The sequence below is a fragment of the Chelon labrosus genome, assembly GCF_963514085.1.
Source record: "Chelon labrosus genome assembly, chromosome: 3".
NCBI classification, from domain to species: Eukaryota; Metazoa; Chordata; class Actinopteri; order Mugiliformes; family Mugilidae; genus Chelon; species Chelon labrosus.
In genome coordinates, this window is record NC_140339.1 from 1,373,092 (window position 1) to 1,396,605 (window position 23,514).

The 23,514-nt window shown below is 40.0% G+C and overlaps 2 protein-coding genes across 2 annotated transcripts; both read left to right on the plus strand.

Annotated features, from left to right (window-relative positions):
- Window positions 1-14,236: 14,236 nt before the first annotated feature.
- LOC311486107 (uncharacterized protein) lies at window positions 14,237-18,453 on the plus strand (the record flags this gene model as incomplete). Its single annotated transcript, XM_084541870.1, has 5 exons — window positions 14,237-14,371; window positions 14,575-14,765; window positions 17,191-17,991; window positions 18,084-18,228; window positions 18,312-18,453. The coding sequence occupies 4 exons, from the start codon at window positions 14,237-14,239 to the stop codon at window positions 18,118-18,120; spliced, it is 1,164 nt and encodes a 387-aa protein (XP_084397996.1). The 3' UTR covers window positions 18,121-18,228; window positions 18,312-18,453.
- Window positions 18,454-18,483: 30 nt separating this feature from the next.
- On the plus strand, window positions 18,484-21,357 carry LOC311485862 (CUB and zona pellucida-like domain-containing protein 1). Its single transcript, XM_084541525.1, has 4 exons — window positions 18,484-18,916; window positions 19,009-19,105; window positions 19,228-19,407; window positions 19,767-21,357. The coding sequence occupies exons 1-4, from the start codon at window positions 18,792-18,794 to the stop codon at window positions 19,782-19,784; spliced, it is 420 nt and encodes a 139-aa protein (XP_084397651.1). The 5' UTR covers window positions 18,484-18,791; the 3' UTR covers window positions 19,785-21,357.
- Window positions 21,358-23,514: the final 2,157 nt, after the last annotated feature.

Below are 23,514 nucleotides of genomic sequence, written 5' to 3' on the forward strand. Positions count from 1 at the left end.
ATTACAAATCATTTCTGACAGATTTCAAACCTGGTATTTTGATCTCTGACAGGTCATGATGCATGCCACCAGCGTCCCTTGGCACCAGTCATTTCACATGAGGAGGAAATAATTTAGAGCAACACAGCAGTCAGACAAAGGGCAACAGAGCATTTAAAGTAATATCGTGTTACGAGTCTGGACACCTGTCAGAAATGTCAGAATTTCTGGTAATTGACAACAACAGTGAGTCAGTCAAAGGCCATGCACGTTTTATATTCTTATGTCTTAGATTTTATGTTGGATAAAGATTAACTGGGGACATGAAGCAAAGATTCTTCAAATTTCAGGTATGATGTCTGTTAGCTGTTAATGAACTTCATATATAAATAAATCGAACCTAGAATAAACTCAGGAAATGATTGAATATGAGGAGGCTGTGTGTGATTCATCGTGTGGTTAATTACTGATGTGATCAAGTTGATTATTTCCTCAATAACTTCTGGTGTTTCTATTTCACGTCATCATCAGAGATGTTTGTTTCTCAGCAGTGACCTGGTTGGATAGAAGCTTCCAGGGTTCAGGTCTAATCTGAGCTTTGTCTGAAAAATAAATCAGATCTTAACATGTGAGAGTCTTTCCATCTTGTTCCAAAATCTGGATCATGTCTCCAGTGTTTTTATATAAACAAAATGCTTTGGTTTCCCAGAAGTATTTCAGGTATCAGTTTTACTGTCCTAGTTAACATTTTGCACCTGTGCACCTGACTCCGATGTCAACCTCATTAGTTTTGCGGAGATTTTGGTCATAAATCATAAATGTTACTGCTGCAGATAAGTGACGGGAACTCCTCATAAACATCTGATGCATACCAAGTGTTCTTTCAACATACCTACGCCTGTCAAAAACTAATACCACAAAGGCTATCTGTGACAAGGAGAAATATTTAACACTCTCTGTTTGTCTTATCTGTTATGGGAAGTTCCAGTCTTTTAGTCCATTGTTAAAGTCTGACTTTGCTACAAAAGATTTATTTACTTCTTCCTCTGTCGACTCTAAATGAAATACACCTCGTATTTCTTGATCTGATTGGATCCTGTAAATTCAACGGCAGAATTTTTTAATTAAACTTCAGTCAAACAATCGATTCCTAACATCATCCATCACATTTAAAAGCAGCAAATAAAACTAGACAAAATGTTCCAGATAGGAATAAAATGAGTCAACACAAAACAAAATGAACAAACAAGAACAAGGGAGGCCGAGTTACATTTCATCACTGAGATGCCTCTGTCTTCCTCTCGTATTTCCTGTTTAACATCTTACCTCAGACACTTGTACCCGTGCATGGCCTTTCAAAACACTAAGAATGTGGCATAAGATGGTGATAATCTAAAGTTAAGGAGGAGGAATCTAATCGTAACCTGTTCACATCAGTTTACAGAGCCGAGATACTAGGGCCGTCACAGTGGATGCACCCTCAGACACCACAAGCATTGCGCTGGATAAGCAAGAAAAAATTCCACCACTGTCTCTCGGTGTGGGTGTAACACTGGCAGATGTTCAAAATAAATAAGCACGGGATGCGCAAAAGGTCTTTAGGAGTGCAGCTGCATGCGGCAACAATCTGCCGTAATCAAAGACAGCATTTGTCTTACAATTAAAATGTAACCTGATTATAATGTAAGGTGTTTTTATTGAAACAAAATGATTTGCAATGAGAAAAGTTTCTGAGAGCTCTGGCTTTAGGAGTTGTTGACTTTTGCTACTTTTTTTTATATTAATATCCTTAATATCCATCAGTTCTAGTACGACATACACAATTCACTTGCAATTCAATCATGTTCAAGCATTCATTCCGAGCCTGAAAACAGCTCTGTTGTCTGTTGTGCATCTTGCAGCTTGTTTCTGTCTTTGCTGGTGTCGTGAGAATGTGCATCACATGTGTTTGCTTGTGGTTCCTTCATATTGACCTCTGCCTGGTCTGGTTTAAGCTTTTATCAAGGATGAAATATAAAATGTGTTGTTGAATTTTGAATGTTTTGTGTGAGTCTGTTTGGTTTTATTTTTTAATCAGTTTTGTTGTTGGTTTAAGATTTACTTCCTGGGGGTATTCCATCAAGCAGGCTAAAGGCAAAGCCAAGCTTAAATGGCCAAGTCTGGCTAATATGAGTGAGAGTTCGGTTCCATCAAAGAGGCTGAGATTAGCCCCAACTCAGTAACCATGGAAACTATGACTCCGGCTAAGCCAGAACTGTGGCTCAGGTTTCCGTTCCATCAATCTGAGCCTCAACCCTGTTCCACCAAGGTGGCTAATGTGAATGCCAGCCCTGGTCTGTAGCAGGCTAAAAGTGAAGCTTAGCACCATTTATGATCAAAGAATGTCCAATAGACAGAAACAGAGACACACAACTGTCATGGAATGATAAAATAATATGCAAGACATAAAATATATAATAAAATGTATTAAAGAAATTATTTATACTAATAATTATATATTATCTATAAGTCCATTAAAGAACATTATCACGAAAACAAAATGTAATAAAAAATAAATTAGCCAAAAAATATAATAAAAGGAAATTGAGGCACTGAAAATAAAAGATTGAATATGTACACCAAACCACAATTAGATGTAAATGTGTAAAACCACCACCAGCACCAAGGGTCTTCCAGGACAGGACCAACCCGTTGACCCTCACAGATGCGTACCTGTGGGAGAGGTACCGGTTCAGCAGGCAAAGCATTGTGTATTTATGCAGTTTGCTTGAACCACACATTATGAGGGTCACTCGCCGCAGCCAGTCTCTGACCACTGTGCAGTCAGTCTGTATTGCACTGCGGTTCTTTGCCAGTGGTACATTTCTCTACAGTGTTGGTGATGCTGAGAAGTTAAGCAAGGCAACTGTTTGCAGAGAGGTAACAATTATATGTCCTCTATTCATTTGTGATTATTTCCAGCATCGCCACATATTATGCAAAGGAGTTGAGATGATCACATGGGGGTGTCCATGATGTCATATTGTCATAGGCCATGACTAATTGGAAACAGAGACAGATGGCAATGAAGTAATATATTTATTTGAATAAAGGAATTTCCATAGTTATCTTTCATATTTATACATTAAACATGACACAGAGCAAACACATTACAGGTAAGAGCAGTCTACCTGGCCCTGAAGCAGTTCCTTAATATCTACATCACCTTCCCTGGCCATCATGACCCACAGCGGATCAAGGAGACATTCTATGCAATTGCAGGTTTGTGACAGTCATGTAAAATACTTAGATTAAATGTAGCCTATCATTATCAAAAATGTAGGCAAGGCAACTTTCTATAGCACATTTTAGCACAAGGTGATTCAAAGTGCTTTACATAAAATAAAATGAAAATACAACAATTCAACATATAGCATCTGGGACAAAATACAGAAGTAGCACAAATACAGCATGTAAAAATGACAGGCTTAAATGAAAATGATATAACAGAGCAATTGGCCATGCAGGAAATAAATTAAAGCTATCCCATCGATTTGCATAACAATCAGTTGATAAATGTGATGAATATCACTTTCTAACATTACTACTAGGACTGCCAAATGATAAAATATGGAGAATTTCACATAAATTGCAGTAAAACAATAATGCCATTTTAATTATGTTCATATGAATGTTACTTATTATGGCTGTCTTTTTGTTCTTTGGGGATTTTCCTTTTAATTTTAGGGATTTGGTTGCATTAATAGGTCCACATAATTGATTAGTTTAAAACAAAAAACATCAAGAAATCAATTGGTAGATTATTGTCTACATATATTTTGTCCCTATGATGGGGGATTTATATAACATGATGATGCTGAAATACTTAATTTTCTTTGTCACCTACGCATTCAGCCTGTCGGCAATATTCTGCCACGCCACGTCCCTCGCTTTATTGATTGCCGCGGTATTGCCCTTCTTTCGGATTATGTGGCTGTAATCCTCATATACCTCCATGAGGAGGGTTTGCTCCGCTGCAGAGAACATTTCTGCACGCTTTCCCTTGCTTTTCAGCACTCGACTATAATGGGCTTTTTATTTTCCCTGTGGGCGTGCACAAGTTGAGACTTAACAGGTGAGCCAGCTGATTTCACTTGATGGAACGACTTGGAGCTAGATTGGGAAGTGGAGTTTAGTCAAGCTTCAAGCTTACACCTAAGTCTGGCAATTCTTAGCTACGTTGATGGAATACCCCCCCTGTCTCTGTGATTTGTCTCACCTGTCTTGTTTGGTGTCTTTTGTCTGTGCGCTCCTCCCCTCTTTGGTCTCACCTGTCTCTCGTTATTCCATCAGCCCTTCTGTGTGAGTGCATATATAAAAGCCTTTCCCTTTGTCACGTTGTCTGTGATGTTACCCCAAGTGTCTCAATGTTCAGCTCCTCGTAGTGTTAAAGAATAGAATCTAGAATTCCCAAGTTCTTGTTTTGGTTTTGGTCCTTTCCTGCATTTGGATTATCCTACATCCCTGCAGCACGTTAAGTTCTGGTTTTTGAGTCATCTTGTTGTTTGCGCCTGCCTTCCCTCCTTCCCTTGCTACTTCATGTGAAAAAAGGATCCCCCAAGTCAAGTTTATTTAAACTTATTACGACATAACATACAATTATTTTTAATTGATAGATCTAATTTATTTAAGTTTTTATTTGAGCAAAAAAAAGTATTTTACTATTTACTATAGATAAGATGGTATTTAAAGTATCACATTCTTTCTGCCAGCGTCTTTTTAATGATTTAATTGAATTACATCAGAACTGGACCTTGGGGGTGTGGGGTGTGGGGGGGTGTGTGTGTGTGGGGGGGTCTTGGTCTGCAACAACATGCAACCCAGGTATCCCAGAAGTATTTTAGGTATCAGGGGGGTATTCCATCAACGTAGCTAAGAATTGCCAGACTTAGGTGTAAGCTTGAAGCTTGACTAAGCTCCACTTCCCAATCTAGCTCCAAGTCGTTCCATCAAGTGAAATCAGCTAGCTCCACCTGACGCTTAGTCAAGCCTCACCTGTTAAGTCTCAACTTGTGCACGCCCACAGGGAAAAAAAAAAGCCCATTATAGTCGAGTGCCGAACACTGTCAAAAATGCCGAAAAGCAAGGGAAAGCGCGCAGAAATATTCTCTGCAGCGGAGCAAACCCTCCTCATGGAGCTATATGAGGATTACAGCCATGTAATCCGAAAGAAGGGCAATACCGCGGCAAACAATAAAGCGAGGGATGTGGCGTGGCAGAATATTGCCGACAGGCTGAATGCGTAAGTGACAAAGAAAATTAAGTATTTCAGCATCATCATGTTATATAAATCCCCCATCAAAGGGACAAAATATATGTAGACAATAATCTACCAATTGATTTCTTGATGGTTTTTGTTTTAAACTAATCAATTATGTGGACCTATTAATGCAACCAAATCCCTAAAATTAAAAGGAAAATCCCCAAAGAACAAAAAGACAGCCCTAATAAGTAACATTCATATGAACATAATTAAAATAGCATTATTGTTTCACTGCAATTTATGTGAAATTCTCCATATTTTATCATTTGGCAGCCCTAGTAGTAATGTTAGAAAGTGATATTCATCACATGTATCAACTGATTGTTATGCAAATCGATGGGATAGCTTTAATTTATTTCCTGCATGGCCAATTGCTCTGTTTAATTGTACAGAATTTATATCATTTTCATTTAAGCCTGTCATTTTTACATGCTGTATTTGTGCTACTTCTGTATTTTGTCCCAGATGCTATATGTTGAATTGTTGTATTTTCATTTTATTTTATGTAAAGCACTTTGAATCACCTTGTGCTAAAATGTGCTATATAAAGTTGCCTTGCCTACATTTTTGATAATGATAGGCTACATTTAATCAAAGTATTTTACATGACTGTCACAAACCTGCAATTGCATAGAATGTCTCCTTGATCCGCTGTGGGTCATGATGGCCAGGGAAGGTGATGTAGATATTAAGGAACTGCTTCAGGGCCAGGTAGACTGCTCTTACCTGTAACGTGTTTGCTCTGTGTCATGTTTAATGTATAAATATGAAAGATAACTATGGAAATGACTTTATTCAAATAAATATATTACTTCATTGCCATCTGTCTCTGTTTCCAATTAGTCATGGCCTATGACAATATGACATCATGGATGCCCCCATGTGATCATCTCAACTCCTTTGCATAATATGTGGCGATGCTGGAAATAATCACGAATGAATAGAGGACATATAATTGTTACCTCTCTGCAAACAGTTGCCTTGCTTAACTTCTCAGCATCACCAACACTGTAGAGAAATGTACCGCTGGCAAAGAACCGCAGTGCAATACAGACTGACTGCACAGTGGTCAGAGACTGGCTGCGGCGAGTGACCCTCATAATGTCATTTTTTGGCTAATTAGTTTAATTTTTTTAATTAATTTATTTGTGTCTTATTTTTTATTATATTTTATTTTCATGATAATGTTCTTTAATGTACTTATAGATAATATATATATAATTACTAGTATAAATAATTTCTTTAATACATTTTATTATATATTTTATGTTTTACATATTATTTTATCATTCCATGACAGTTGTGTGTCTCTGTTTCTGTCTATTGGACATTCTTTGATCATAGATGGTGCTAAGCTTTACTTTTAGCCTTAGCTTTTAGCTACAGACCAGGGGGGTATTCCAGAAAGCAGGTTTACTGGCTTAACTGGATATGTAAACCCAGAGTTAGCGGTAAACCTGGGATTTCGGTTCCAGAAGGCTCAAATATGATCGGGCTATGTAAGTAACTATGGTAACATAGGCTCTGAACTTAACTGGGTATGTAAACCCAGAGTTAGCGGTAAACCTGGGATTTCGGTTCCAGAACGCTCAAAAATGATCAGGCTATGTAAGTAACTATAGTAACATAGGCTCTGAACTTAACCTGGTAGGGGTAGGTTTTGTTCAGGTTATGTTCGGGTATTTAAGTGCACGTTCAGCCAGACCGCTGTTTCCACACTTGTCACACAATGACGTTTCCTTTTGAGGAAGATCCAGTTGACATTGAAGCACAAATCATTCGGGCTATTCACCGTGAGAGGGTGATAAGACCACGACTTAATATCCTTTCTTTTCCTGATGAGTTTTTGCCAGAGCGCTACTGTTTTTCTGCGGAATCTTTAATATATTTAAACAACATTCTCCATCCCCACATTTCGAACGTTACGCATCGTGGATTCGCTCATCGTAATTGTTGCGCGCGCGCGATACTGATCGCCAACTCCTCCACAGGGGTGAGGGGGGACACCGCTGGCCCAGAACCGGTCTTCCTCTCTTCTGCTTTCTTCCTATTGGCTTTGAAATGAATGTAACTTGTTGCAATATGGCAATTCAAGAATATAATACTGGATAAGTGATGTCTAAGATGATGCACCCAGATATATCTTACCAACTTGGACAATGTTTTTATATTTTGTTTTGACCTGCGGCCACGTTCTCTTGAGGGCGGTCGGGTTACATCTAATTAAAAATAATACAATATATGACAAGGTAGTCTATAGTATAAGAAAGTATCATACAAAGCAGTTAATATGTAGCCTAATATCTACTGAATTATTGTGCTTCTGACACATTAATGTGCTATAGCCTACTAAACTTACGCATTTACGCGGTCGGCAATTCTCTGCCAAGCAAGATCTCGTTCCTTAGCAGACGCGCAAGTATTGCTTTTTTTCGTGATTATCGCTCTTTCCTCCTCGTACGCCTCGAGCAGAACTTGCTGCTCCGCTTCAGAAAAATAGGCTGCTCTGCGCTTTGCCATTTTTACTCATGGTTTCGACTCTCAATAGATGATGCCTTTATAACTTCGCCGTGATCGCGCACAACTCTGGGTTAAACAATCCGGGGTTGATTGAACTGATTGCTAACCGGTGTTTTGGAACCGACAGCTCGGGTTTAGTCGCCTCAGGTTCAGACAACCCAGAGGTTAAGTTTTATCTCAGTGTTTGTTAAACCTGCTTTCTGGAATACCCCCCAGGTTTGCCCGGCAGGATAAGTTACCATGGTTACTTGGCTGGCATTCACATTAGCCACCTTGGTGGAACAGGGTTGAGGCTCAGATTGATGGAACGGAAACCTGAGCCACAGTTCTGGCTTAGCCATGGTTGAGGCTTAGCCGGAGTCATAGTTTCCATGGTTACTGAGTTGGGGCTAATCTCAGCCTCTTTGATGGAACCGAACTCTCACTCATATTAGCCAGACTTGGCCATTTAAGCTTGACTTTGCCTTTAGCCTGCTTGATGGAATACCCCCCAGCTTTACTATCTTAGTTAGCATGCTAACATTTATAAGTGCACCTGAGTCTGATGTCAGCCTCGTTAGTTTTGCTGAGATTTTGTTCAGAAATCATAAATGTTCCCGCTGCAGATAAGTGACAGGTGCTTTACAAGGGTTATTTCAACACACCTACGCTTGTCAGAAAAGAATACCACGAAAGATATCTGTGATAAGGAGAAATATTTAACACTTTCTGTTTGTCTTATCTGTTGTGGAAATTTCCAGTCTTTTTTTTTTATGTCTTTTAATCCATTGTTCACTTATTACCGCATAACATAAAATAGTTTTTGTCATTTTTAATCAATAAACCTAATTTATTTAAAATTTGATTAAACTTGAGCAAAATGTTTGAATTATTTTGACTCTTGACTATTGTTTTAATGAATTCACAAAATTTGTATATTTCTTTACAGAATTTAGAGCAAATAGAACTCATTTTATATGGAAATATATCATAGGGAAAGACACATAAAAGGATGGTGTTTTACACATCTCTAGCTTTGAAAATGCTGCTGTGCATTTAAATACAACACACAATATTCATTGAAAGAAGAGGCTATTTTAGTGGTCATTTTATGAGCAAAGAAAAAAGAAAGGAACCATCTGTTTGACATAAAAACATTTGAAAAAGTGTTGAATTTGACACCGAGGGCAATGGTAAGGTTAAGTTGCAACACCACCACCAACCACAGCTAGCTTGATGAAAAATACATTGTCGAAAACTCTTCCTCAAGGCTACGTCTTGATCATCTTGCTCATAAATTAATGATCTCTGGCACAGGACTTGCTATTTGTTTGTGGTTAACAGCAGGGCTCCACAAATGTGAGCTACCAAATATAAAGGGCTGAGTCATCAGCATATAGTTGAAGATATATTTTTATTAATGCATCCCATAAAGCTCCGAGCATCACTTCTTTTGTTTGCATGTTTGCATTTGAGTGTAAATTTCAAACCCTTAAAGTTTTGTGCACACTTTACCTGCAAGCTCAATGAACGCTACATTGCAGGTCAGTTTAAAATGACCATCAGTGATTATGTAGATGACATTGTGACAAAGGCAGCTGTAGGACAAGAATCCAGTCAGTGTCAAGCATAGAATTTAAAAACAGCCATGACTGTGTTTCGATTAAAAACTCTTTGTCTGAGGATGACAATTATTATCTGGCACAGGACTTGTTTACTTGTGGTTAGTTAAAGGTTCCATGTGTAATGTTCCTTCTGTGTTTCTCACCAAATAGATTTTATCCATCCTGGACGTTTAATAAGCTGTCGTCCTGACATATGTTTTAAATCCTGCAGGGTTTGCTCATGGTTAGTTTTCCGCTTCCCTTTGTTGGGTAATTACAGCAATTACTGTCAATCAGCAGGTTATTATCAAACCATCAAACTGACAGCAGTATGCACATGCAACCACTCTTAGAAAAATGCTACTGGTTATCAAAAACTCCAAAGGGAATATCGGATTACCTCCAGGTTTACCACCCTCATATGAGTGGTATGTTTAGCACATTTCTTCTTGTGTAATTACTGGAAGTTTTCTTGAGAAAAAAGAGTAACACCCTGATTATCTTGAGAGTTTAGCCTTTGCTTGTGGAGATCCAAGGCTAAATACACTGAGCTGGCAATCAACGTTGTTCTCAAGATTTTAGAAAAGAATTACTTTCTTTTTGCACAACCTGCAGCAAAGTAGTTAGGTAGTTGAATTAGAATCAGTCAGCATCTGATTTCATGACTACATGTTAAATATAATCAATAAAAGCAAAACTTGACTGAGATTTTTTTCTCATGTCATGTTCAAGCAATTTATTGTTTGGTGTCATGACACAGACAATAAATGAAAAGGAATTTTTTCCACTCATGTTACTGACATCTGTGAAAAGAAGGAGGAGTAACAACGAATGTTTCCCGTAACCAGGCTCATCTTTAAAGAAAAACACACTCAGGTCACGTCTAACCAGCATGACATGAAAAAATCAGTGTACCAGGACATTCCAGTAGGTCAGAATATTTATTCATCCAGTGACTGATCTGTTTGATAGATTGCCAAAACATATTCAGAGCAACTGCTTGTTTTTTTCTTGTATTTTGTATAGAAACACGAAGTACTGAAGTACTGCAACTCAACTCAACTCAACTTTATTTATAAAGCCCTTTAAAACAGCTGTGGCTGACACAAAGTGCTATACATAAAATACAACCTAAAATATAAGACATCAAACATAAGAGACAATATAAAAGCAATAAAAACAATATAAAAACAATAATAAATGATAAACAGTATTAAAATAATAATAAAACAGAACAGAAAACAGGGTCTCATGCTGTGTTAAAGGCCAAAGAATAAAAATGGGTCTTAAGATGTGTTTTAAAAATGGACAGCGAAGGGGCTTGTCTGATGTGTAGGGGGAGATCGTTCCATAATTTAGGACCGGCAACAGAAAAGGCTCTATCCCCTCTGAGCCTCCGTTTGGCCCTTGGTACCTCCAGGAGCAGCTGATCAGCTGACCTGAGTGACCAGGAGTGTAAGGATGGAGCAGCTCAGAGAGGTAAGGCGGGGCGAGACCATTTAAAGATTTAAAAACAAATAAAAGAATCTTAAAATGGACTCTAAAATGCACAGGCAGCCAATGGAGAGAGGCTAAAATGGGAGTAATGTGCTCCCTCTTACGTGCTCCAGTTAAAAGGCGAGCGGCAGCATTTTGAACCAACTGGAGACGTGCGAGGGAGGATTGGCTGACTCCAAGATAAAGTGCGTTACAGTAATCCAGCCGCGAAGTAATGAAGGCGTGGATTACTGTTTCAAAATGCTTACGTGCAAGGAAAGGCTTCACCTTTGCCAGCTGCCTAAGGTGAAAGAAGCTGGACTTTACTATTTCACCAATTTGCCGATCAAGTTTAAAATCACTATCCATCCTAAAACCCAAGTTTGTGACTATTTGCTTCCTGTAACCCACCAAGGGGCCCAAATCAACAGGAGGTGGTTTGCTGGGGCCAACGGGACTGAACACCATCACTTCAGTTTTATTTTCATTAAATTTTAAAAAGTTCAAGGACATCCAAGCTTTAATGTCCTCGAGACATAAAAGAAGCGATTTCAGGGAGAACGCATCCTTCTTTCTTAGTGGCACATAGATCTGGCTGTCATCAGCGTAACAATGAAAAAAGATCCCATGCTTTCTCAGGATTGAACCCAGGGGCAGCAGGTACAATGAGAAAAGTAGGGGCCCTAAAATTGAACCCTGTGGAACCCCATATGACAGCGGAGCAGAGCGGGACTCAGAACCACCAAGGCGTATGCACATGGTCCTGTTTGCCAGGTAGGACTTAAACCAGTCCAGGGCGGTGCCAGAAATACCTACTAGGTGCTGCAATCGATGCACCAAAATGCTGTGGTCCACGGTATCAAAAGCCGAAGACAAGTCCAGAAGCACAAGAGTCACGTAGTCTCCAGAGTCATTTGCCAGGAGGATGTCATTAAAAACTCTTAATAGAGCTGACTCTGTGCTATGCATTGTTTTAAAACCTGACTGGAAGACCTCCAGGACCTCATGCTCATCCAGAAATGATTTCAATTGAGTAAAAACAACTTTTTCCAGGATTTTTGAAATGAAAGGCAATATTTTGCAGTACGCAACCTGCAAAATATACTGATTGGAATTCCTCAAAACCTTTCAGATGGAAGAAGCAATCAAAGTACATCAACAGTGATGTGCCAATCTGGACACTGAATGTGATAAAACTGCTGATTTTTTTTGGAGGGCCAACATCTGAAAAAACAGACGGGATGTTACAGAAAACAACAAAGGCATTTAGCTTGTGTTTGATCTCATATTAATCACACAGGAATAATCTTATAGATGAATAATTAGTCTAATGAAGAGAGCGTTGGACAGCAGGCCAAATATTTAAGCTACTGAGTATAAAGCGTCGTGTCATCAGCATATGGTCGAATTCCGACCCCTCAATGCTTTCTACACTCTAAAACTGCAAACACAGTGAATTCTGCAATGCACATCAGGTTGACATGACCATCAGTTTGCTGCCATTGTGAAATAAGAGATGCAGCTGTAAGACCGGAAATCCAGTCCATGTCAAATGATAGTAGCTCTTTTAAAAACCCTTTGTCTGAGAATGACAGATATTATCTGTGTAATGTTTCTTCTGTGTTTTTCACCAAACCGATTTTAAATATCCTGGAAGTCAGATAAAGTTTAATAAATTTTATTCCTAACGTGTAAAATCCTGCAGCATTTGCTTATGGTCAGTTTTCAGCGTCACCTCGTTTGTTGGTTAATTACAGCAACTGTGAAACAATCAAACAGCGATCAAACCTTCAGAGTGACAGCAGGATTCACATGCAAGTGTGTATTTTTTGCATGTGCAGGCCACAAACCAGGAACTGCTGTTCAACAATGCTTTGTGTTGCCACAAACTCTAAAGATAATATCAAATTACATCCAAAACTAATCACACTGTCATGAGTGGTATTTCCAGCACATAGTTATCATTCTGCTTGTGTAATTAATGGATGTACTGATCAGTAAAACTTATATGTTTTTTTTGACATAAGAGAATGCTAACCTCATTATCCCCCCCCCCCCCTACACACACACACACACACACACACCTGTCGTTTTGTTTGGGATGGTGTGAACACAGCAATTGCACTTGTACAAATCAACCGTGCTAAGACCATTTAGAGAGGGCATAATGGCCTCAGAGCTAATCCAGCCAAAGCTAATAGTGGCCAGCAGGCTGTCTTACCAAGGACTGACTCTGTGTAAATGGCAAGAAAATACCAGGAACTTCGGAGAAATCGATCTAAATACTTGGACATGGTAAACTACAGACGTCAGAGACTCTGGAAAAGTAGAAACTAAGGCAGGAGTGGTGATCAGAGGCATCAAGAAAATGAGAAAACTGAAAGTTGAAGCTGTGGTGCCTTTTGCTGCCTTGTCTCATGTGGCAAGACATGCTCTACGAGTTCATACTTTCTCATGCCAAGTGGATGGAGAGGCTGGTGAGTGCACAAGCAAGGAAGTGGTTTAGGTTAACAAGTTGTCTCAGAAGTACAGGGTTGTCTTGAAAAGAACACTCTGCCTATATCAAGTCACTGTGCCAAAACAAGACTGAGGATGACACTCAAAAGGTCCAATGACTCTTTCATAAGAGGTCCCTAGCAACAGGAAGACAGTGGGATCGGCAGAAGAAGAAGCAAAGGCAGGACATTGTGGGGCAAGTTTACCATGGCAGAGAGGGCGCTTGGTTGGGAACACCCACATGGCAGAAAGTCACATCACGAAAATTCTAGCATCTTGTGGTAGAGCAGCTGCCCGTCCAGGAAGAAGCAGCCAGATGTGTCAAGTTTCATCGTCAGGGCCACACACCGAGTGATGCGCTGCGTTTCATCTTAAACCAAAGACTCATTTCTTAATACAATTGCAGTCGCCAACCTGCACCCAGACCTGGAAGTTGTAAATGCATCCAGTGGAGGTGGGCTGCTAGGGTTTTGTAGCCAGTTCCACCTAAAGGTTGTCAAAGAGCCTGGGGTTCAGAGGCCAGGCATGGTTGAAGGCAATTAAGGAACTTGCCAGAAACAGGTCAGATTAGCCCGTAGCGTCAAACTGGTGGGAAGGAAGATGCTGTATGTGGCATCATAGGGTCATAACCATGCGGAAAAACCTGACATGAAACAGCACTGCCAGCTATTGTCTTTAAAACAGAGTGTCACCTGTTCTCAAATGTGTGGCATTGAGTTTCAGACTAGAGAACAATAGATATCAGTTAAGGAGCTCAGACAAGGATTTTGATTTAGGACAGTCAAACTAGTGTATGTGTTTGTTATATCTGTGCTTTTATTTCCTTGTAGCAGATTATTTAAGCTGCACCGCTCATGCTGAGGAAGGAGCACTCGTCAGGATGGCTTCTCTCACGCTGCTGCTGCATCTGCTGCTCATGGTCACAGCTGCATCTGCATGGTCTGTCGCCCACAGGTTCTTTGGTGGATCTCTGAGCTTCACGCCAAAAGGAAGGAATTCAGATGGAACCTTTGAGGTAAATTAAACCCTCACGTACATCCTGTTTTATTTTAATAAATTAATCATTTAAATTTTAATTTGACGATTGATTTAGGTCCAACAACCATGCTAAATGTTTCGCTTCTACGTAACGGTGACATGTGATCACTGCTACATGCTGATAAATATAAAAGAATCATCTCCTGACATTTTCTATCTTGTATCTTTTGATTCTTTCAGCTGGAACTTCGTGACAAGCAAACTACGTACTACTGCAGACCGAATTACTACACTTGCCTAAGTGGTAACTGTGGGACCCAGATCCAGACCACCAATCAGATAGTTGCCAGGAACTCCTATGGTCTCTACTGGTGTCAGTATGAGGTGACGACAAAAAGAAAACTCCCTAGCAACCTCCCCTTCGAGATCAGGTGAAGAAGCAAAAAACACCAGAATGAACACAAACTGTATTTACATTAAAATAACTTTTTACTTTCCATTTAACAGACAACTGAAAATAGAGATTCTCATTTTTTTTTCTCCAAACAGATACCCTACTTATTTAAATACCTACTATGGTGATGGTTACTGGATACCAAACATCAGAAGCTCTAGGTCTTCCTGGAGAATGATGGCACATGTGGACCTGGGAATCCGATCTGACACCGGTGAATCAAACAGATCTCCCATCATTACCATGCTGCCCCTCCTCAGGTACTTAGCTCTATATTTAGGAGTCCATGCAACACCGTTACAGGATCCCTGATGTTTTTCTTCCAATTTTTATTATTCTGCGCCTTTGCCTTCGCCTTAATTTTCTGCTTAGCTAAAAGTGTCTGTCCAGGACAAACTGTAAGGGCGAAAGGTATCAAACCTGGTAACTTGGTAGAAGTCCTAGCATGTCACTTTGCCAAGGTGTCAATACACATGCCTGCAGCTAGGTGGCGCTATAATAAGCCAATTTACGTTTTGCCTCACATCTTGAGAACTGTGTGCCCTAGAAACAAAATTCTTTCTCTCTCTGATTCCTTATATAGCCCTGGTTTTAATGGACTAGGCCACGCCCATTTCCGCCCGCCATTTTCCCCGCCATTTTGAAAAAATTGCATTTCAGAGCAAAATCAACTCCTCCTAGCCCGTTCATCCAATTCGCAATAACCTTGGCATGCATTATCTTTATGGACAAAGATAATGAAAAGTTCTCAAAAGAACTTTAACAGGGTTATTGATTACAAAGTTAATGGATAATTAATTTTTATGGCATGCAACAGTATAAGTCCAAAGCTAATATTTTGTGAAGTATATACCCAAACTTAATCAAACTTCATATTATTGATAATAATATGATTCTGTACAAGCACCCCTACTTTTGTGACCCTTGGTCTCCAGGGGGCGCTACAAAAGCAACATCTTAAAAACTGCAATAGCTAACTTCATGAAACACAATTTGTGACATATTGTGTAGATGCCCATCAAGTTCCGTGACATTACATCTATAGGGGGCGCTACACGTGACATGGAAATATTTCATATGACTTTAAGGCCTAGAACTTTTGAAGTATTCACCCAATCCTTATGAAACTTGTCAACCCTCATTATAGTATACTTATGTACAATCATGCCAAGTTTTGTGAAATTCAGCCTGTAAGGGGCGCTACAACCACTACATGTTTATATCTCACAAACCACCACAGTAAACGCATACAAGCCCACCCAATTTCGTTGCTTCCGACCCGCCTGACTCTCATTCACTTGTCAGCCAAAGGACACTTTGCCTCCTTTCAGTCCGTGTCTGACCCGCTTATGCCTCTGCGTCCTGCTCGGGGACAACTTCCCCACGGCATGGTCCCCTTTATGATCGCTAGCGATCCTCTAGTATTTTTTTTTTTTCTTTTTTTCCCAAGGCTGTGCTCATCATTAGATCAAATATACATGCATCTTTTACTGCCTTGATGTGATTGACATTAATGTTGTATTCTGCATTGCCAAAGACATTCATTCCTCTGCTGTAGGGAACATAAAAGTTGTATTCCATGGGTTATTGTTTAAGACACCGATTATTTCTCATTCAGCTGACTCTCATGTTACAGAGTCCCAAGGAACTGCCCTCGATCATTCAATCTGACAGCGTTTGACCCTGATGGTGACCATGTGAGATGCAGAACATCATCCAGCTCAAATCCATATGAGTGTGGTCTGTGTGGTCTCACCAGCGGTTTCTCTATAGACCAGGTAAGAATCTATGAAGCAAATATATTTTCAACATTGAATTAATACAGTCAAGAAAACAATAGTAAATGGTTTCAATCCTGCTCCATCTCATTTTGTAAGTGGTTAAATCATATCAAAGCAGTGTTTGTGTTTTATCAACATGTTTGAGTAACAACTCGCTCATCTACATTAACATGGACGATATTTCTGCAACCCTCAATAAATCACTTCAGCAACAACAATTTAACTACCTGAATTCTAAATGATGTGTTTAAATACCATTGACCAGATTATGTAATGTGATTGAAAATTCATTCTGATTCAGATGGTTATTTGATTTATTTTTATTCAGACTATCTAGTCTGAATAGAATATTAGTGGTAAGGGTAAAAGGTAAAATATGTAAAATGTTCATTTAAAAGTAATACTGTCCAGATCATGAACGACTGCAGTCTTGTAATGTCCAGTACATTGTTTCTTGTCAGACTTCCTGCTCCCTTACATACACCTACAGCGGTCAAACTGGATACCATCCCATTGAGCTTGTGGTGGAGGACTTCCCCAACACACTGATCACTCTGTCTTACTCTGATGGATCCTACACATTCAAGCAACCTCTTTCAGGAGGAAGGCATAAACGTCAAGTTGCACTTCCTACCGCAACTGTTCCAACAACCACCACAATTTCTCCAACAACCACAACTTCACCAACAACAACCACCACAACTGCTCCAGCAACAACCACAACTGCACCAACAACAACCACCACAACTGCTCCAACAACAACCACAACTTCACCAACAACAACCACCACAACTGCTCCAACAACAACCACAACTTCACCAACAACAACCACAATTTCTCCAACAACAACCACAACCTCACCAGCAACAACAACCACCACAACTGCACCAACAACAACCACCACAATTGCTCCAACAACAACCACAATTGCTCCAACAACAACAACCACAACCTCACCAACAACAACCACCACACCTGCTCCAACAACAACCACAACTGTTCCAACAACAACCCCAACAACTTCACCAACAACAACCACCACAATTGCTCCAACAACAACCACAATTGCTCCAACAACAACAACCACAACTTCACCAACAATAACCACCTCAACTGCTCCAACAACAACCACCACAATTGCTCCAACAACAACAACCACAACTTCACCAAAAACAACCACCACAACTGCTCCAACAACAACAACCACAACCTCACCAACAACAACCACCACAACTGCTCCAACAACAACCACAACTGTTCCAACAACAACCACCACGACTGCTCCAACAACAACAACAACTGTTCCAACAACAACAACCACAACTTCTCCAACAACCTCAACTGTTCCAACAACAACCACAGCGTATTTACGAACAACAATTGCTCCACTCAGCAAGATTCCTCTGCAATTTACTGTTCATGGTATGTCACAATATTTTTATTCTAATTCTTATTTAAATATAAATGCTTTATCAGTTTCTCAATATATTTTCCTCTTCTCGTCTGACTTTCAGTGGACTCACACAGCGCCCCTTCATGTCTCGATGGTGATTACTTTCCCATTTTCTTGTCACCAACTCCGGTGAATGGAGTAAATCTTCCAGCATTTGTCAACCAGACCCTCGAAATTAGAGTCAGATCCACAGCACAGTTCACCACGTAAGGAGGTTTTAGACTAAAATGATTGGCTGAGTTTTACTTTTACGTGTTAACATATTGTACAAACATTGCTTCTCTTGCAGGATTTATGACCTGATTGTGACAGGACCAAGGGGCATTTCAAAGCAGAAAGTCTCCACAGGACTATATACAATAAAATGGACGCCAACTGACCAGGAGCTGAACGATGACTGTATCATTTTACATGACCCAATTTCTCTGCTGACGTGTTGCATACACTTCTGTACATAAGTAAAAGTTTTTATCAACATTCTGCTTCATGACACTTTCAGGAGGACGACGACAACATCATCTTTAAGAATGAGATCACATCTGCTGACCCAGATGAAATCATCTCCAGGCAGCACGATGTTGAGATCGCCTTTTCCTGCGTCTATCCAAAGCGAACCAACCTGACCCTGGGGTTCAGACACAAAAACCCATACGCCTTCACAGAGAAGGGCTTTGGTGCTTTCACCTTTCAGTTTGAGTTCTTTGAGAGCCAGCGCTTTAGGAAACAAGTGGACGCCAGCACCTACCCAGTGGAGGTGTACCTGAAGCAGATGATCTTCATGCAGATTGAGGCGACCACCAACATCCCCAACACAGAGCTGTTTGTGGAGTCCTGCAAGGCAACTCCCTACGACAACCCCAACTCCCGCATCAGCTACACAATCATCGAAAATGGGTACTCAGTGAAAAGACTTCTGTGTGGTAGTTGATAGTTATGATAAATGTTGAGTTTTTGTATTTCTAAACCATTTAACTGCTCTGTCACAGGTGTGTGAAGGACAAAACTGTGCAAATCTACCCCAGCTCCAAGTCTCAGTTCAGATTTGGAATGGAGGCTTTTGAGTTCATCGGCGCTCATGAGGAGGTAAACCTTTTACTGTTACTTTTAATCCTCTACTTTTGTAGAATTGAATAATTCATGTGATAATCATCATTCATCCTGTAGATTACCCAAACCACTCTTCACGACTTTCCCTACTTGTGCAGGTCTACATCACATGCTCCGTCATCCTGTGTGAGAGAGGCAACTCTGGAACCCGGTGCTCTAAGGGATGCATTAGATCCAACTCAGGAATGGACCGCCACAAAAGAGAAGCTGTGCTGAGACTAGAAGCCACTCCATTTCCCAGGGACCTTTGCACCTGGTCAAGACTTCTGACAGCCAATGTGAGTCCTACAATCAGTGTTTTCAATCATGGTTCTCACTCACTTAGGTCATAATATATCCAAAAAAAAAAAAACAGAATGAAACAAGGGCAACTATTTTTTGAAGGCCCATGTCCATTCTCTGATGAGTCAAAGACATGTGTATAAATAATATGCATCATTCTAAAAGTATTCCACCATATTTGTACACTGTAGTTTTGATATTTTTATGATTTAAGTTATACATTGTCTTCCACTACCTATTTGGTATCTTACAAATACCGGTTCCACTCGTCAGTAGGTAAAATAAGAATAAGGGTTAGGGTTATTGCAGGATGACAAACTAAAGGTAGATTCTGTTTTTTTACCCACCATTTCAGCATCTGGCTTGCACATGAATCTGAGCATGAACCTCGTCTTCATCATCGGCTGCCTCCTGGTGTGTGTGGTGGTGATCTACCGAGCAAGGAGGTCCAAAGCTAAATACCAGGCCCTGCCCACCTCTGAGGAAGAGTAAAGACCGATACTTAATTCCGACAAACGCCAGGAATTACGTGACTCTGTTTGGTGTTATTGGTGGTTTGAACTATGAAATGTGGTGAATTACCTGTTTTTGATTTTCTTGGTGTGTTGTTGAATGTAACAAACAGTCAGCTATCACTATCATTATTGTGCTAATGAAATATGATCCACTGATACAGTTTGTTCTCAGATGATTATACATCAGTGACTGTAATGATTTTATTTAGTGTCACTGTGAGCTGATCTACACGGTATACAACTATTATCTACAGTGTTGCTTAAAAGTTCTTAAGTCCTTCAGAATTTTCCACATTTCTGCATAAGAAGTCCTGAAACGGTTAGGGTTATGGTTAGGATGACCCAATCAATCACATGAAAGAGAGATATTATACAATTGTGTTAGCATTCCTAGAGATTCACTTTTGCACCTCAGTGATTTGTAATATTGTCTCGTTTTCCTGAATAAATAAACACACAAGTATCATATTTCAGATTCATGTGTTTGAGTGGGTTCTCTTTGTCTAGATTCAGGACATCCACTGATGTTTTGAGTCACTTTTATACAGAAATGTAGAAAAGTCTGAAGGATGCAAATTCTTATATACACTGCATTCGTCAACTTTTTAATTTTGAACTGTGAGAATATTTCCAATAAAATCTTTATCAATAGTTTCTGTACAGACATTCTTCCATGTTCCCCAATCCCACATGAATGTATTTACCAACATATACACTTACTGCACGGATATACTTTGTCCACACACATATCTTGTAATTATAGCAGGGGGACCGTATCTTTTTACAAGACATTGGCTGATCAGAGTCTTGCGTTGGAACAAAACAATTCTCTGCTGCAACTCTACCAAATCTAATGCAACAAAAACTCTGCAGCAATTTCAATCCCAGTTGCACTCGATGGCCTCCAACGAGCACGCCAAGATCAACAATCTTCACAAAATGGCAACAGGTTGTGTTTTAAAACCAGATACAACCAGATCAAAATCAGATCACTCAGTCGAAGCTGAGAACTGAATGTTATGAGGATATTATTCAGTACAAGTAGAAATGTCACTCTGCCTGCTCACCCACAGATACTGACTGCATTTGTAATTTATCTTGATTGTCTCTCATTCATAGAGATTAAGATGGTTTCGATCTCACAGTTTTGCAGCTTTTACTGAAATCAAAAAATTAACACCAACAGGCATGTACAGATATCTGTGAAGACTAAATGCTTGATGAGCTGCAACAAACTCCATTTAAAACCCTTCTGTTTCTATTGCATACAATTAAATGGTAGAAAAAAAGAACAAGACAAACATCCATCATGGTCTGATGACAGTGTGGTATGTTTTGTGATCACAATGCAAGTTCTGCAAGTCACAACTGTCAGTATGAACAATGACACGGATCAGCCACAACATTATGACCACTGCCAAGAGAAGTGAATAACATTGACCATCTTGTGACAGTTCAATGTTCTGCTGGGAAACTTCTGGACCTGGCATTCATTGGTGTGGATGTTACTTAGACATGTAGCACCCACCTAGACCAGACCAGGCACTGTTGTGGAAGTTTTTTCCTCTGCTGCTGGTGAAGAATGAAATAGAGACTTCTGCCGGCTGACAAGGTTTTATTTTCTTTGCAAAGAAAAGGTCAATCAACATGCGAGCGGTCAAAAGTGAAGAAAGACCCCGAATGTGGGGAAACCTAAACATTTATACCAGAGGAACACCCCTTTGCATCCCTTTGTCTGGTGCAGGGGTCGGTCCCTCCAGGAAGTGTTGCCACACCCTTTTGTCTATTGCAGGTATCGACGCCGAATCCCCGTTGGTGTGTTTTACACTTGGGGTATCCTGCAGGATCTTGCATTTAGGTGCAATGCCGAGTCCAGACATCACAATCCACAAAGACAAAAGGGCCCAGTATCTCACGTTAGGAAGGGGGAGGTTGGCCATCTCTAGTGGCGGAGACAAAGAAATTAAATTTACCATTACAGCACCCCCACCCCATAGCAATGACACTCCTTGATGGCAGCAGCCATCCCCAGCAGGATGCAGCCTGATACAGACACACACACAAAAACACTTTAGGAACAACTAAAAAAAAACATGAAGAACAGCACAAGGTGTTGACCTGGCCTCCAAATTCACTAGATCCCAAACTGATCAAGTATCTGTGGGATGATCCACAGAGCCCCCCCCACTAACAACATTCTGTTGACCGGACACCACAGGACACCCTCAGAGGGCCCATGTCCATTCTCTGATGAGTCACCACAAGGGAGACCTGCACGATATTTTGTGTCTTATGTGTGCTTCAATATCTTTGAATATCTGCTGATAAATATAAAAGAATCATCTCCTGTCACTTTCTATGTATCTTGTGATTCTTTTCAGCTGGAACTTCGTGACAAGCAAACTACGTACTACTGCAGACCGAATTACTACACTTGCCTAAGTGGTAACTGTGGGACCCAGATCCAGACCACCAATCAAGTAGTTGCCAGGAACTCCTGTGGTTTGAACTGGTGCCAGTATGAGGTGACGACAAAAAGAAAACTCCCTAGCAACCTCCCCTTCGAGATCAGGTGAAGAAGCAAAAAACACCAGAATGAACACGAACTGTATTTACATTAAAACAACGTTTTACTTTCCATTTAACAGACAACTGAAAATAGAGATTCATGTTTTTTCTCCAAACAGATACCCTACTTCTAGAAGTAGCTACTATGGCTGTGGTTACTGGATATCAAACATCAGAAGCTCTAGGTCTTCCTGGAGAATGATGGCACATGTGCACATGGGAACCCGATCTGACACCTGTGAATCAAACAGATCTCCCATCATTACCATGCTGCCCTTCCTCAGGTACGTCTAAATATTTCTTTTTTTTGTTTTTCCAAAGCTCTGCTCATCATTAGATCAAATATACATGCAGCATTTTCTACTTTGATGTGATTGACGCATCTTAATGTTGTATTCTGCATTGCCAAAGACATTCCTCTGCTGTAGGGAACATAAAAGTTGTATTCCATAGGTTATTGTTTAAGACACCGATTATTTCTCATTCAGCTGACTCTCATGTTACAGAGTCCCAAGGAACTGCCCTCGATCATTCAATCTGACAGCGTTTGACCCTGATGGTGACCATGTGAGATGCAGAACATCATCCACCTCAAATCCATATGAGTGTAGTCTGTGTGGTCTCACCAACGGTTTCTCTATAGACCAGGTAAGAATCTATGAAGCAAATGTATTTTCAACATTTAAATAAACTTTGAAACAGAACGTTTTTGACAAAGAGCTGTAGAACCTCGACTCTGCTGGAAATACAACATATACTAATGATGTTTCCAACTTGGTTCATCTTTTCAAACAACTAGTTTCAACAACTGTCTATCCATGTTTCTGTCTTTTCTGATTGAGGTGTCTACTTTTTACAGTTTTCTACAACCGCTATGACCCGTTGTTCAATACTTTTAACGCTTTTTCAAAACTCTTCACACAGTTACCACAACATCAGCCTGTGTGGGCTATACAATTAACAAAATTCTTATTCTTTTGACACAAAATACACACATTTTACACGTTTAAAATTAGTTTT